The sequence below is a fragment of the Stegastes partitus genome, unplaced genomic scaffold (assembly GCF_000690725.1).
Source record: "Stegastes partitus isolate 25-593 unplaced genomic scaffold, Stegastes_partitus-1.0.2 Scaffold907, whole genome shotgun sequence".
NCBI lineage: Eukaryota > Metazoa > Chordata > Actinopteri > Pomacentridae > Stegastes > Stegastes partitus.
The window spans coordinates 209,793-226,210 of NW_007578638.1; the positions used below are offsets into that span (position 1 = coordinate 209,793).

The 16,418-nt window shown below is 42.5% G+C and overlaps 1 protein-coding gene across 1 annotated transcript; it reads right to left on the bottom strand.

Annotated features, from left to right (window-relative positions):
• Positions 1 to 386: 386 nt before the first annotated feature.
• LOC103366101 (gamma-glutamyltranspeptidase 1-like) lies at positions 387 to 9,944 on the bottom strand. The gene is made up of 12 exons (XM_008293739.1): positions 9,778 to 9,944; positions 9,460 to 9,590; positions 9,266 to 9,355; positions 8,897 to 9,089; positions 8,641 to 8,801; positions 6,975 to 7,124; positions 4,685 to 4,821; positions 3,377 to 3,564; positions 3,175 to 3,302; positions 2,820 to 2,932; positions 2,625 to 2,738; positions 387 to 1,470 (listed from the first exon to the last, which is right to left on the bottom strand). The coding sequence occupies exons 1-12, from the start codon at positions 9,942 to 9,944 to the stop codon at positions 1,324 to 1,326; spliced, it is 1,719 nt and encodes a 572-aa protein (XP_008291961.1). The 3' UTR covers positions 387 to 1,323.
• Between the last annotated feature and the right edge of the window lie 6,474 nt (positions 9,945 to 16,418).

Below are 16,418 nucleotides of genomic sequence, written 5' to 3' on the forward strand. Positions count from 1 at the left end.
CCGATTTCCCATCGTCTCTCTGAGACAATATCAATCAAACTTAAGTTATCTCTATATTTTTGTCATTTCTTCTGAATCAAATCCACTCAACTTCAGTTTGGTTGATATTATCTCAAGCAGACAACAAAAAAATAAGTTTCCTGAAAAAAAACTACAAAAATGGAGTTATCTGTTTTTGCAAATGAACTCTTCATTTGTGCCTACAGTGGTTTGTCATGCAAAACAAAACTAGATATTAGTTTCTGTGCCACACCTCACTAAGTAATTGTCTCAAACTATAGAAAATTTAAAAATAATAAGAATAATATATATACATATTTTTTAAAATTCCAGTGTCTTTTGTACACATTTGATCAAATTAATTGAAAAAATGCATCCAATCACACTGGGATTGTAATATATTTATTTATTTTAATAAATATATATTTATATATCAGGGAAATGTCATGAATATTAAACCACTTTGTTCATATCACGCATGAACCAGTCGTCTGCAGCAGAACATTGATTTGACACTTGCTTAGAAATAAGTCATTTGCATTGCAGCTGAGGAGAGAGAATCCCGCCGCTGACTGTGGGCAGCAACAGCTGCAATGTTGTCACGAGGTCACTACAGGCCGTTGCACTCTGGGTTGTGGGGAAATTACTGCAAGTCATTATATATATTCTGTGGGACTGTTTGACACTGAGGTGTTCCAGTCCTTCATTTTAACAGCAGCTCCCGCCTGATCTCTGCGTCACCTCTCATCAACAGTCTGGCTGCAGGATGTAAAAGTTTTAAAGGACTGGAAGTAAACAGGAGTCTCTGTCTTCCGTCTGTTTTTTTCTGTTATTATCTCCCTTAATTCAGAGGCCAGTCATTAGCAGTTACTGTAGATAAAACATATCAGATCTTTACTGGAAAACAATGAAGTGAGATAGCTCGACACTGCTAATGATTTACCAAAGTGCTTCATAAATAGATAAGAATTGTGCACGTTTACGACTGTGTTTCGTCAGTTGGTGGAGATTTGAACATTTACAAGTGTCATTGTTTTCACATTTCAGCTTAAAACAGTAAAGCCGTAAAACAACGCAGTGCCTCGGAAATCAGTTAACGACGTTAAATAATGTGACTTGAATCCAGTAGACTTTAGAATCAGCCGAGGCACAAAGTACGTGAACATTATTGCGGCTTAGGAACAGAACGACTGGTGCCCGAGACGAGCTGACGGCGGCTGCTGCTGGATCTTTATTAAGCTTCTAATCTCTCAGGTGGCATCGCCGGTGTCAAGGTTCACACAGCTACAGTCTCTCGGCATGAGCAGAGGTGTGTTTACGACCTCAGTATCCCGCCGCGTACGCCCACTTGCGAGGATCGGACTGAGCTTGCAGCCCGCCGTCGACGCGAAGCACCGCCTGCACCACGGCTCCCGTTGACTTCAGGAACTCCGTCTCGTGGTTCTTCTGTGCCAGACCTTCCAGGACGTTCTGTAAAGCAAAGCATGTCCTGATGAAGATTCTGTGCAGAAATAGCTATACGGTTGTGTCATGTATCAACAGTGCTGGGTTTGGTTTAATAACAGGAAATAAGGCCCGTTTTAAGGATGTGTGTTGACTTAAAGTGTTTTCCTGACAAGCATTTTCTCAATAACTGAGAAATCAAAGAGGATGAGATGCGCTGCCCAGTGGTAACATTAAAATAAGCTTGTATTTAGGGCCAGAACAAGAATTTGGTGGGAACAAATGTGATTTTCTTTGTTCTCAGAGTAGCAAATGATTTTACATCCTGTTGAAGAATTAGTTCTGCAGCGTCTAACTTTAGGAAAGAGCAGCACGGTTTTAAAAGTGAAGAGTTTATTTGCAAAAACAGATAACTTCATCTTCACAAACCTTCAGAAATCCCACTTTCCCATCGTCTACCTGAGACAGTATCAATCAAACTTAAGTTATCTCTATTTTCATCATGAGTCAAATCCACTCAGCTTCAGTTTGATTGATATCATCTCAAGCAAACAACAAAAAAAATAAGTTTTCTGAAACTCTACAACAATGGAGTTATCTGCTTTTGCAAATTATCTCTTCAAGTGTAGACTGACTTGTACAAACACATTTCAAAAATCAATTCTTACCCTTTAAAGTCATGCTAAGCTGCTCTAGAGAATACATGTTCACTAGAATGAATACGTTCTATTTGAAATAACAACACATATAAGGATCTGTTAGCCTCAACCTGGCAACTCGACTATCTTCTGTAAAGGCGTAGGAGGAGTTCAGAAAAGCATCAGAATACGTATTTGAAAGATATCATATTAGGGTGTGTACTTTATCATCATAAAATTTTTTATGAAGTTTAATCACATCATAAACTAAAAACCAGCCAGCGTGTCTTTAATTTATTGATACTACTATCAGATAAGATGCCCATTTCTAGCCATAGACTATGATTTTGGCTTTCCTCTCTGTTGTTGCGCTGCATTGATCCCTGAAGGTAAATATAATGAAGAGCGTCCCCTGTGCCGGCCGTGGTTGAGGCGTTTCGGTGTTGTTGCTGGGGTTTCGGATGAAGGATCGTCCCCCTGCTCGCCACGCCGGCCGGCTATTAGTTACACGTATCAGCGTCGTTTGCTGCCGGTGACACTCACTTTGTCAAACTCGGGCTCGGCCACGGTGGCGTTGGGACTCAGCTGGTTGTGGACCCTCGGCTGTACAACGGCTTTACTCACATCATAGTTGAAGAAGAGCGCGTTCAGAATCACCTGCGGAGAAACAAGCGATGAAATCTCAATAGTAAAGAAGGGGAAAAAAATGCAGCGTCACCATGACCGTGCGTTTCTCACCTGAGCGATGGAAGTCGTGATTTTTGTTCCTCCTGAACCTCCGACCACCATCTTCACATTGTTGTCTTTGTCAAAAATGATGGTGGGACACATAGAAGACATGGGCCTCTTTCCTTTTAGAAGATAGAAGTTAATTAAGTTAACAGAAAACAAGCGCATGTTTCTTTTCTCCTTTGTCTTATTCAATCGCCAGCAACACCGTGTACAGTGTCAAGAAGGACAGGTTGACATCTGCGTGACCTTTAATCCGTCTGTGGCTGAGAAACTAATCCATATTACAGCTTTAAGGGTCTCGAGGACTCCGTAAGTGTGTTTTCAGCTTGTGTTTGTATGAGCACGCTGCTCACAATCTCACCTGGCCTGATGAAGTTGCTCGGTGAAGGAGGCACGCCAAAGCTGTTGGTGATTAGCGGGGAGCTGAAGTCGTCCATCTCATTGTTGAGAATTATCCCCGTTGATTTTGACATGACTTTGGAGCCCAAACTGTAGGAAAACAACAACCGTGGCTGAGCTGTAGGCGTAAGACCGATCGACAAATGTGTTTGAAGAGGTCGTACTAGAGGTTGATGGTGCTGGTGGCGGCCACGGCGCTTCCATCTTCCGCGACCACAGACAGGTGCGACGTCCCGTGGTCGTCAGGCATGTAAAACTCCGGCTCGTAGTAGTTCATGTGATGCGTGGTGTCGTCTGTGATCTTATCGTGGAGTTGGTCGGCGTAGGCGTTTGAAGTCATGTTCTGGATGAGCTTTGGGCCAGAAAGATTTCAAATTACCTTCATAAATCTAAAAACTGCAACAACAAAGACCCAGATATTTGTTTCGTAATGGCCATGAGTAAAAAAATTTCAACAATTCCTTCAACCAAAGAGCAATCAAAATCCGCAAAAGAAGGTTGGACGGATGATTGAGGCACACGTAAAAGGTTTGTCACCCAGGAGACCAGCTAGAAAGACCTTCTCGCTTTGCTTTGTATTTTTGAGCTTAAGTGTTGTTTTCACTCGCTGCTCGATTAGATTTAACCATCAGCTAGGTTTAAGAAAAGATCATGATTTGGTTTAAAGTACACCCTTCATCATTAACAATTTCCCTGAGGTTCTACCAAAGGGATCAATAAAGTTCTATCTATCTATCTATCTATCTATCTATCTATCTATCTACATACTGAAGTGATGAGTCCCACTACGCCTCATGGTGACGACACTAGGCGTCATTTTACATACCTGCTCTTACGACCACTAGTGGTTGCCTAATTTTTTAAAACTGTAACTGTAGGTCATAAAAAGCTGCATGCAAAACTAAAATTTAGGCTCAAAATTGAAGAATTTTGGACTTTGGTGCCCCCTGTTGGTACACACTGCCGCTCATACTAAACCACGTCAAAGCAAACAAGATATAAAAGTAAAATATTGCATCATATTGACCTTACAGAGTGTAAAAACAAAGATGCTGCACTGAAATTCTGCTTAGATTGCAGCATTTACTTTTTCAAAATGGTGCTATAATGCGCCACATTAGCTCCGATGCTAACGTCGTTAGCAATAGACGGCCTCAGAGTGTTTTTAACAAACCTGGAAGCTGTTATTTCACCAATTAAATGATCAAAACATGTTGGTCTGTTACTGCACAGGTCTACATATTCAGAAACATGAGTCATGGTACCGATTTTGATCATTCAAGCAGCTCGGGTCAAAGGTTGACAAATTTGAAATTTTCCACGTACAAAAGTTATTTCTCATCAACAATATGAATACACTCTCAGTCCTTCAGCAGGTGAAGGACGTTTCTTTCTAATAATGAAAGAGGAGCTGCCTCTGGGAAAAATTTGTATGGTTGAACCAAAACTAAAAGCAGCGGCCGCGACCTTACATCTGTGATGTTGAGAAACGCCCGATCTCCGAGCAAAGTTCTCTTTGCATAAGCGAAACGAAAGGCCTCCACGATGCGATGGTAGGTTAGGATCTGTTTGTCAGTGCTCGCCATGCTGTCGGGGTTGAAGTTGTACCCTGAAAATAGAAAAACACAACAACAATCGCCATCGATCAGTTGGGACCAAAGCTTCACCCATCTGTCTTCGCTCACATGGCACTTCAGGAATACAAAGAGGAAACGGACAGAATGGACTTGACCCAGGCAGTTCCTGTGTTTTTATTTAGTCTAAAAGCTGCAGCGACCAGATCACGGGTATTAGCCCCATCTGACAGCCACAGAAGGAAACAGGAGCAGGAAAGGCTGAGGGAACCGGGGGGGGAGTTTTGGTTTGATGGGTTTCAGCTGTCGGACACAGACAGGCGTCACGGTAATAATCAGCAGGATGAAAGTTTTGGCCGGTGACTGCAATGTGTGCGTGAAGCTTCATGCACTCAGCTGTGTCCAATTAGAGGTAAATTGGTGAGATTAGTGTTAGTGTGTGAGGCGGTGGGGGGGAGGCACAGTGAGTGGGTGGTCAGTCACAGGAAAGGAAAGGTTTGGGGAGATTAATTACTTTAGGAGGAAGTTTCTCGACTAATCCTCAGAGGCAGACACTGTCACTGTACTGAGAAGCAGCTGAAGCGGGAAGACAGTGTCTTCACAGACCAACAGTTTGGATTTTATGGTCAACGCTGAAGTATGTGAGCAGCCAAGAGAGAGAAAAATGTCCACCTCATTAGACAACAAAGATATATTCTGCTCTATAATGATGCACGCAGGATTTATACATGATTAAAATAATGAGTGATGAAGGTAGCAAAAGACGGCAATTATCTTTAGATCGTCTGTCAGAATGGCTCCCTCGTGGGTTTTAACTCCTTTCTCTGGATTGGATGAAGTTAATTCAAACTTTAGCACCTTATTTGTGCCATTGTGCCATATGTGGTACAAAAAAAACAGATAAGATGGCACTTGTGGATTTCTCACTGCACAAACCACAAAATAATCATTTTAAAAAAGAGGCTGGGGCGCCGCTATAGCTCCCCTGGTTGAGTTGGTGTCCTATGTACAGGGCTACAGTCCCAATGTGGAGGTCATGAGTTCGAATCCCGCTCATGACCCTTTCCCATATGTCCTCCCCCCATTCTTCTCCCCTACTTTCCTGTCTCTCTCTCACTAGCACTATCCAATAAAGGCACAAAGACCAAAAAAATAACTTTAAAAGATGAAAAAAAAGAGCCTATTATCTAGCAGCGCAAATTAAACAAACGTAAATTTATGATGTATAAATATATACTGTTCAGATACACTTTCCTAATTTTCAAATTAGGCAAAACTGCTTTAACTGATTAGAAAATTCACAAATACCAAAAAAATCCCACTGGAATGAGTTAGATAACAGACTAAAAGTGCTCGGATCAGCAGTTAAAAAAAGCAGAGTTGGCTACGAGAATGTACTTGAGGAAATACTCTTTGTAATTAAAAAAAACTAAATACAAGCATGAAAATGGGCCTACACGGTGGAGCAGGTGGTTAGCACCCGCAGCTAGAAGGCCACCCGGTGAGGACACCTGGGATTTTTCTGCGTGGAGTTTGCATGTTGTGTGCAGCGTGGGTTCTCTCCGGGTTCTCCGGCTTCCTCCCACAGTCCAGAAACATGCTGAGATTAATTGGTGATTCTAAATTGTCTGTAGGTGTGAATGTGAGTGTGCTTGGTTGTCTGTCTCTAAGTGTGGCCCTGTGACAGACTGGTGACCTGTCCAGCTGGGATAGACTCCCGCCCTCCATGACCCTAGTGAGGATGAAGCGGTGTATAGATAATGGATGGATGGATGGATGGATGGAAGCATGAAAATGTATTAAAAGCCCTCATTCAGCCTTTCATAGGTTTTTAATTTTAGTTCAATCCAGATACCGGTTAGTTTATTGGCGAGGACAGTATCCAGTAAAGTGAAAATTACTTGCACATTCTTCCAAATAATGTTGCTTTTGTTTACATCCCGGATTATATTTGCTGCCATTGACAGAGCATCACAAATGTCAGTCTGTATTTCACAATGTTGCTCAAGCTCTTAGGTAACATTAAGCTAGAAAAGGCTTTTTTTTTTTTTTAAATTGTATTTTAAGCGCAGATTTACTGTACGGTGGATCAACACGCTGCTTACAGTCGAGTCCTTTCTGTGAGACTGACATTAAAGCACATTCACCTCCCACTCGGGATGCTTTTGGACAAAGCATCAAGGCTTACCATTCAAGATGTTTAATATCAGCGTTAGCACAGGGCCGCTAGCAGGGGCATTGGGAACAGCCATGGTGTACTCCCCCACATTCACCCTCAGAGGATTCTCATCCAAGACAGGCACATAATCCTTCAGATCCTCCATTGTGATGATGCCGCCTAAACACGGATTGACAAACACTGTGAATGCACACTTGGACAGAAACTGATGATACAAATCCTCCTCACCCCGGGAACTAGATGTGCAGAGAGGTGCATGTGAGTATCGCCTGGAGTCTCGGAGCAAATGACTTCTAGTGAAAATGGCAGAGGAGAATGAGGAGAATGATAATGTTCTTTTGCTTTGTGGGTACAGAGACACGATCCAATCTGTGCAAACAGCTGCTCTCGTTGTAAGATAAAGATGTAAAAGATGAGTCTGTTTTCAGTGCTTCTTCACTCTAAATCATGAAAGCAGAAAGTTGATGTTGCTACCGGTAGTGATAGGTTAGTTGAACTGTTTGCTCTGCGTCTGGGGTCAGTTCAACATATGGTGTTTTTTATATATATATATATTTAAACTGTATACGGTAAATTAGGAGGACATTTCCATGAAGCATATATGTGACTAAACTCTTGGTTGTATAATCTATCCTCATCCATTTTCCTTCTGCAGGTGTTACAGCCCTTCTCTGGTCATTGATTAAACCCCTAAACACTCATTTCTGTGCATCAGTTACACATTTAGAAGTATTTTCCACAACAATAATCTCTACCTGCTTTAAAGTAGTTAAGATCTAAATCTAAACTGTTGCTTCTTCTAGAACAGGGGTCTCCAATCCCGGTCCTGGAGGGCCACAGTCCCGCATGTTTTAGATGTGTCCCTCTTCCAACGAACCTGATTCAAATGATCAGGATCATTATCAGGCTTCTGCAGAGGTTGACGATGAGCTGATCATTTGAATCAGGTGTGTTGGAAGAGAGGAAACATCTAAAACATGCAGGACTGTGGCTCTCCAGGACCGGGATCGGACACCCCTGTTCTAGAATCTGCAGGTATATGAAGCCAAACACACCAGGGGCCTGTTCCCTTATAAGCTTTACCAAATAATCCAGGCTTTTTTTGGCTAGTCGGGCTTACTTTGAGGTTATTTTGCCTCCACAAAGCAAACTCATCCTAGTTCAGATAGCAGCAGCAAGGAAGCAATGAGTTCACCACTGATTCTCTAATGTTCAGTTCATCACCGCTCTTCACCATTTTGGATTGATTTGTTTGCCTAGATCTGAATTGGCCTTTAGGGAACCGCCTCAATGACGACGTCAAGTGTTGGACTTTAATCCCCACTTTTCTTACAGCATTTTATGGAACATGACGACTGTTGAATTTCTCTCCGTTACACAATGACAAGCTGTAATATTCAACTTCGGCCGTAAATGTTCGAGACAGAAATTGACTTAGAAGGAGAAGAATTGGTGTGTTTGGTTTGTTTCATGTGAAATCCCAGAAATCTGCACATTTGGGACACTTCAGTTTTCAGGTGGAAATGCTCAGCTATGGCACTGACTGTTTTGTGTGTGTGTCTTCTAGCATATGGACCATACACAAAGACCAAAAAAAAAAGAGATATTCACCAGAGAAGGACTTTAGAATTCGCTTGCAAACATTCAGTTTCTTGGATGCTTCTAAAAACTCTACCTGCTGCCTGAATATCTGCCACGAGGTTCTGAGCCAGCTCTCCCGTGTAGAAGGCGTCAGGACCCTCCTCGGCTATTTTCCTGTAGGTCGCTGCCAGTTTGATAAATTTGACGGTTTCGTTTTCTTTCAGGACGTCACCTTTTGCCCCACAAAACACCTCACTGAAAGGAGAAGAGGGGAAACGATGGCTGAAGACGTAGGGTTCTCCTTAAAGTGAGATAATCAGACGAGTGATTGAAGGTTTGCTGTCTCTCACCACAGGGCCGGGTCGTTAAGGATGGTTTTCTTGTTTTGGGACACAGCCTTGGCCAGCGCCCTGCCCAGAGGAAATCCCTTTTCTGCAAGTTCAATGCTGGGCGCAAACAAGTCTTTCCAAGGCAGTTTACCGTGGCGTTGGTGCGCCATCTGGTAACCTCGAATCTCCCCTGGTACAGCGATGGACAACCCTCCTACCAACACCAATGAGCAGGTAGTTATGCTTCACCTTACTTTTATTTACACGTTGTCAGCTTTGCGTCTGCTGTAGCTTCTTGACACTAATCTTTGTCACTATTATCATGTGGTTATCTGCCGATTGTGAGCTTCCTCAGCTCCTTTTCGTGTCTGATAACTGGTTAAACATTACCTTTGGAGGATAATTCTGTACTGTTGCCAAACATGTTCTCGGTTGCATTGCGTGGCGCCGTCTCCCTGGCGTCAATGACCTCAACTTTCCCTGTAAAGAGTTCGCACAACAAAAACAGGAAGTTGTATGGCTGCGCTGTGTTTGTAAGAAATCAAACATTAAGGGAATTTTTGCGTTGGAGATGAATATTGTACCGGTTGCTGCATCATAGATGTTGAGGAAAAGCCCTCCTCCGATGCCCATGCTGTGAGCGTTCATTAATCCGACACACAGTAAAGCAGCTATAGAGGCATCCACTGCAGACCCCCCTTTCAGCAGCATGTCTCTGTGGTAAAAAATAATTAAAACACACAAGGGGGAGGGAAGGAGCGGAGATTTGGTTTTTACACTTCAGATCTTAGGACTGTGTAGGCAGAGACAGGGACAAATTAGCAGGTTTCACAGCTGAGTTTGTGTGTGTTTATTCTGCATGTTTGTCTGCAGCATCTTCAGTTGTGGAAACAAACCCTCACCTGCCGACCTCTGAGCACGGCCCGGCGTCCGCTGCCACGGCCGCCTTCAGGTAAACCTGGTCACCTGAGGGCTTCTTCTTCCCGATGCCGAAGAAGACGCCCAGAAACGTAGCAGCAGCTGCCAACAGCAGCAGCGTCAGTGCCACGGCCACTGTCTTTTTGGTCATTTTTGAGGCTGAAGATCTCGAAATAATTTATTTAATCCTGACGAAAGAAGAAGAAGACAAAAAAACAACATAATTTGCATTTTTTAACAAAAATGCACCTGCAAAATGCTGCACTTGGTAAAAACAAGCGACAGAAACATGAAGAGTTAAACATAAATCCAAAACAATAATGACTTAGGAATGGCTTTTGCAATACTTTGAACATCACACAGATTTTGAACCTGTTCAGGTTTATTGACCTACTTTTAAACATATCAAATCAATCCCGCTGATTATTTGCTTGGTTTCTAGCCTACTAAGATAAGAATTTACTACAGAGATCTTGGCAAAGAAATTGTTATGTATTAATGGATACAAATTAAATCCAGGACACTTTTTTTTTTTTTTTTTTGCAAGTCGCATTCAAAACCCTCTGATGACAGCTGTTTGCTGAAATATTAATTGTGATAAAAAATGAGGACACATGCTACTGTGTGAGATAATATTTCCCTTGTTATCTGCCTGTGCTGTCTGGACACTTCAGCTTATTACCAAGAAGGTGAATCTGTGTGTGTGTGTCTCCTGAGCGACAGGTGAATTACGTAACACGCACTATATGGAAGTAAGTAAGTAACTACAAACGGCTCACTCATTATCTTTGCCGCGGTGCTACTGATCTGCCCCTCAGAGTAGACGGGGAAGCTCCTCACCAAGTCTGGAAACACATTAACTGGCTTAAATAGCCGTTTCACTAATCCAATATCTATTACACAAATGTGCTCCAACTGGTCAGGTCATGTTCTAGACAAATGTCGCTCAAGTCAGTTTGGAGAAAATCTAAATCACCCAAACACCACAGAAGGATTCAACACAGTATTTATGCAAAACATAAATAATACAGCCGTTGTAAGCAAAGTGAGGCTGATGGAATCCATTCCCTTTCTGATTCAACACCAAATCATCAACCACATCTTATCACTGCTCATCGGGCTAAAGAGCGACTGTGACTCTTCGGTCGTGTGTCTGAATATTCTCCCCAGAATTACATCACTTCCTACCGCTCGTCAAATAAGTACTCATGTAGGCTTTACTCATAACAAACAGGGATTTTGAAATGCCTGTTTATGGAGGGTCTCTGCTAGAAAGCGAGCCTCTAAATTCTAACAAAGTGCAGTCGTCTGAATTACACCGCAGAGCACTTTTGTGTCAGCGAGATGATCTGACTGTGAGGCAATCAGCGTAACCCCCCCGGCAGCACTTTCTGCAGCCAATAAGACAAATGGAAAGAAAGAGAGCCTGGAGTATTTGAGCTGAATATTACCTCCAAAACCCCCGAAGCCTAAACTGTCATGCAGATTTCTTTGGTCTGTCAAAGGAATGGAACCGTATTGCATAACAGGAGAATTGTATTGATTTAGTTGCACAGCGCAGAAAAAAAAAACCAAAACAGTCACTGTACACAAAAGCATTCACACACACACAAATCTCACCTGCTTTCACTTGTCAAAGTAGTTCAGCAATTTAAAGTAAAAGAGGACAATTTATGAGGTAAAACAACAGAATTGAAGAATCTGGATCCAATCTCTGGTGTTAGATTCCATTTTTTGAGATTCACCTTCCCAGACATGTAAAACAATTTTCTGCCTTACCTTGATTCCTCTCGGGGCCTCTGCGGCAGGTTGTTCGCTTGTGTGAGTCTGCAGCAGGTAATAGGCTTTTGCTGTGGTTCTCAATATGTAACTATCACAAAGTCATTAAACTTTAACCCACCCCACCATAAAGCACCTATAACTTGTGCTTGCATTGGAGGTGAGGAGCGCGGAGAAGCAAGGGACGACTCGAGACGACATACATTCTCAGATAATCAGGCGCCTGCACTCGGTCCTCACATAGCGTTCTAATACTCCCTACATATCAATTGCATGACCCTGAAAGTGGGAGTAAGAAACAGTCAATCGCATGAAAGCTTCTTTATCAGCAGCGATACTTATCTGTGAAAAAAGATTAACTAGCAGGAGCCTCAGTTTGGTTTTTCATTTTAAATAGATGACATATGACTCGAGGACGTCAGCACTTTGACAAAATGATAAAGTAGGGCCTTGTTTCGCAGCTCGAACGCGGCGCAGCTCAAGCGTAAATGTTGTTGTTTTTCTTTGTATGATGGCTTTGATATTTAAGCTTTAAATAAAGTGCCTCCTCACCAGGAAAACGAAGGCTTTCGGGGCCGCGAGGGAGAAGATCGCATCTGCCATGAGGGGAGGAAGGAGCGCTAAGAAGAGGAAAAACTGCAGGGGGACAGTGTGAAGGAGTGCAGAGCTGGAGGGTCAGTTAAATAAGCAGTCAGGCCAATAGGTGGTGAGCAGCAGGGACAGGGCAGATAACTTTCTCAACACAGAGGGACCCCATTCCTGAAACCACACAATTAAAGTCCCCTTAAAACTGATCCTCTAAAGGTCCAACTCTGCACCCCCCAGTGATGCTCCACCTAGCTTTAAAGGAGAAAAAAACAAAGTGCTCAAAAATCTAAGTTGTTTCAGCTCCAGATGGCCTGAAGGTGCTCATGGAGGGATGGTCCACATGCAGCCAGAGAAGGCTGAGACAGAGCCACTTCCTGTCTGATTTCCAATGAAAATTCAGTTCAGTTTTTCAGATTTTTGTTTTTTAAATTTTTTGTTTTTTGTATTCTTTTAAACTCAGTGACATCACTTTGAGGGATGGCAGTTGTTGTTGGAAGTTTGGGCTGCATCCTTTGAGAGAGAGACTTCAGGACTTTACCATATGTAGAAGGTCTTTTGGAGTCCATTGAACCCCAAGAAAGAATATGTGCAAAATATTTATTGGTATTCATTATGAACTTTTACACTATGTTAAATTAATTTTCTGATAAGTTGATGTAGTTTTGGTTTCAAATGCAATGCAAATGCCCCTCTTTTTATTTGGGATGCACAATATATCAGCGACCACATTGGTATCGGCTGACATTAGGTTCAAGGTTCAAGGTCTTTATTTATCACAAACACAGTCATACATGGCATAACTTGCAGTAAAATGTTTTGCGTACTGTTCTACACCGAAACAATGTTAAGAAATGAATAAAAATAAGGACAAACACACATGAAATAAATATATATATGATATATAGGAAGAGAGAAACAAAAGGGGATAAAAAAAAAAAAAAAAGCAAAATAAATAAATCAAATTTTCAAAGTGATTAGTGTTTTTTTTCCGATAAATCGGCATCGGTCCGATGAACACATTTAGCCGATGACTGTCTAACATTAGCGCCTTCGTCTCTACATTTGATATTGCTGCTATTTCACAGACGATTTTATTAAAATGGTTCTGGACTTGAACGTTAAATATGTTAAAATATGTTTGTTACGTAATAAAGAAGACTATGTGGTCTGATTTGGTACGGGCTTCTTGTGAATAGTTGTCACATTCTCACAGTGCTTATTTATATTCATTTCTCGGTGTGAACAAAAATTGAATAGCGACATCGATAATATCGGTTATCGCGATATCAGAAATCTTAATATCGAATATATCGTATCGGACAGAAATTTTAATATTGCGCATCACTACTTTTTATATTTAGCAAAAAACCCTAACCCTAACCCTAAAACAAAACAAAATAATAATAAAAAAAAACAATACATGTCACCTAAACCAAATGTCCTGGAGTCCAAAAGACCCCAAAAGTCCTGAACAGGGTTAAAGGTTGATCAGGTTACCAGAGCTGGTGCTGCAAGATCACATTCTACAGCAAAGCCAGCAGTTCAATACATATTATTATGCAATTTTTGCTGTAACTCTAATTGAAATTGATAGCACCATCCGAGGATTCTTTTGTTTCACTTTATTTGTTCCCTTCGTGGGACATTTTAGTTCCAGCTGTGATAACGCCAACAGTTCATGTTTGTGTTGTCACAGCTGTAACCCTCCAGCTGTACCAAATATCCACAGCTAGTTACGTTGCTCCGCTTCACACACAAAAAAAAAAAAAACGTCCGAGGGGCACAGTTCGCAGGAGGAAAGCGTGCATCCACCATGTGACAAAACACGATTAACCAACATAGAGTAGATGGAGAATCTAATCTTCTGTAACACGAGAAGAAAGCAGCTGTAGCTTCCAGACTGCAGACGAAACTTTGCTTTGAAACTTTCATTAAATAAAGATTTGAAAACATTATGTAGAGTCTTTATGAAGCACCACACACAACTTAGCAATAAGGCACCTCGAGAGTTTAATATATATTTCTGTGTGGTTGACTCCGTCTGCTAAACTAGCGGCTGCTCTTCTTATTCCTCTCAGCGCATACAGAGGAGAACATATACGCCGTCTTTGTTCTTGTTTGGTGCATAATGCAGATACTTGTGACAAAGCAGCTTTTTCAAATGTGCTGTCACGTCTCATTCTTTCCCTCTTTTTGTCGTCCTCTTGTTCATCTCTTGTAAACACAATTACTTCCAGTGCACAAAGAATGCACGACAAAGCTTTGACGCATCCGTCTGTGCTGTGTCGGTGCAAAGGCAACCGTCACTCACTTCCCATGACGGCAGCAGACAAGTCTGACCTCAAGCCTGACACCGAACAGTCGAGAACAATCTCACCCCGCTGAAAAGAAAAGAAAAAATAAAAGTCTCCACAACCGACGTAGCCAGCAACAGGTTTCCTCGCACGATTCTCTTTGAATTTAAAATGATTATTAACTTCTCATAAACCGCAGAGTGACAGCGGCGTCCCTCGTGCAGCGTGGAGCAGAACAGAGCAGCCCAGGAGATAAACCTGGAGATCATTAAACATTCTCTTTCTGCCACGTTGTGCGCCTGCTCCTGGAGTGAGCTCCTGGCTGTGAAACGTGACGGCAACCCAGAGTTTTCATCTGCATCTGTTTGGAGACACACGGATAGATAAAAGGCTGGAGGTACAGTACACAGCACCACAGTGTCGGCGAGAGCAGCTTTACAATTCTCTGTGACCTCTTGTGCCTGCTGTTTTTTTTTTTTTTTCCTGGGTTGAATCTGAACGACTTTTCCAAATAAATGACCCATCCTGCATCCCTTTCAGAACAGGGTCTTAGGGAAAAAGAACAACTCTGTTTGGCATTTTCTGTTTGGATGTGTTTCTCTTGGGTTTCAGAGACTCCAGAACAGCGGCTCCCGCCTGCTGCCGTCAGCCACAATGATGCTGTCAAGGCAGAATCATGCGCAGGGTGGAGGGAACAAAACGCTCTCCATGAGGGGCTGGACCGAGGCTGGGGCTCCGCACAACCACAAAAGAAACACGACTAATTGAAAACGTTCCCTGATAGTCAAAACACTGTTCAAATGCAAAATAACTAGTCTCACATAGCCAGACTGTGTTCTATTGTCGGCACAGCGCTCTGCAGAACGGTCTGACTGCACCTAATTATCAGTTTGCTAGAGAGGAAAAAAAAAAAAAAAAAGCTCGGTCTTGTTTGTATTTCTTTAAAACTAATCACAATCACCTTGAACTAAATAGGATGCAGTGCAGGTGTTCCTGCCAAATAGCAACGGGGGAATTCTTTTAGTGGAACATTTGCATTCATGGAGGCGAAGCTGACCATCTCCACCTTCAAACCGCAGAGTATCAATGACAACCTAAAAGATAAAAAATTCAAGCATCGGGGGATTCATGTGTAAATCTAAGGAGCCGATCTTGCCAACTTGCAGGGTGAGGGTTTCCATATCAAAACTTTTCTTCAGAATCAGCTTCAGAAAGTCATGGGTCGGCTGGTGTGCTCGAGCTGCGGCAAATTTTTAGGGGTCAAATCAGAGAACAAAGTGGGATTGTGTCACTTATCTGATGAGGAAAAATGAGCGTGGAGAGCGGCTGCATGGTGGCTCAGGAGCTAGCACCATCGCCTCACAGCTAGAAGAGCCTCGATCAGGACGTCTGGGATCTTTCTGAGTTTGCATGTTCTCCCCGTGCAGCGTGGGCTCTCTGCGGGTTCTCCGGCTTCCTCCTACAGTCCAAAAACATGCTGAGGTTAATTGGTGATTCTAACTTGTCTGTAGGTGTGAATGTGGAGGAGTGGGTGCAGAGAGAGCTGAGGGCTTAGTTACATCTGAGGCTTTTAAGGCAAGAAAGGGTTATTTTTTTATAGAAAAAACTTGTAAATATGTAGCTTTGCCACACAGAGGTGAGTTTTTAGAGGTCAAGTTAAAGAACAAAGTGGGTTTGTAACACTTAAACTAGTAAATGAATGTGGATGGGGAGGTGGTTCAGTGGTTAGCACCGTCGCCTCACAGCTAGAAGCTCTCCAGTCTCCAGAGTTTGCTTGTTCCACTTGTGCAGCTCCAGAAACATGCTAAGGTTAATTTGCAACTCTAAACTGTCCGTAATGTGAGTGTGCTTGGTTGTCTGTCTCTAAGTGATAGACTGGTGACCTGTCCAGTGTTTCTTCTGCCTTCACCCTGAGTCAGCTGGGATAGGCCCCTCCAACCCTAGTGAGGATTAAGCGGTGTGTA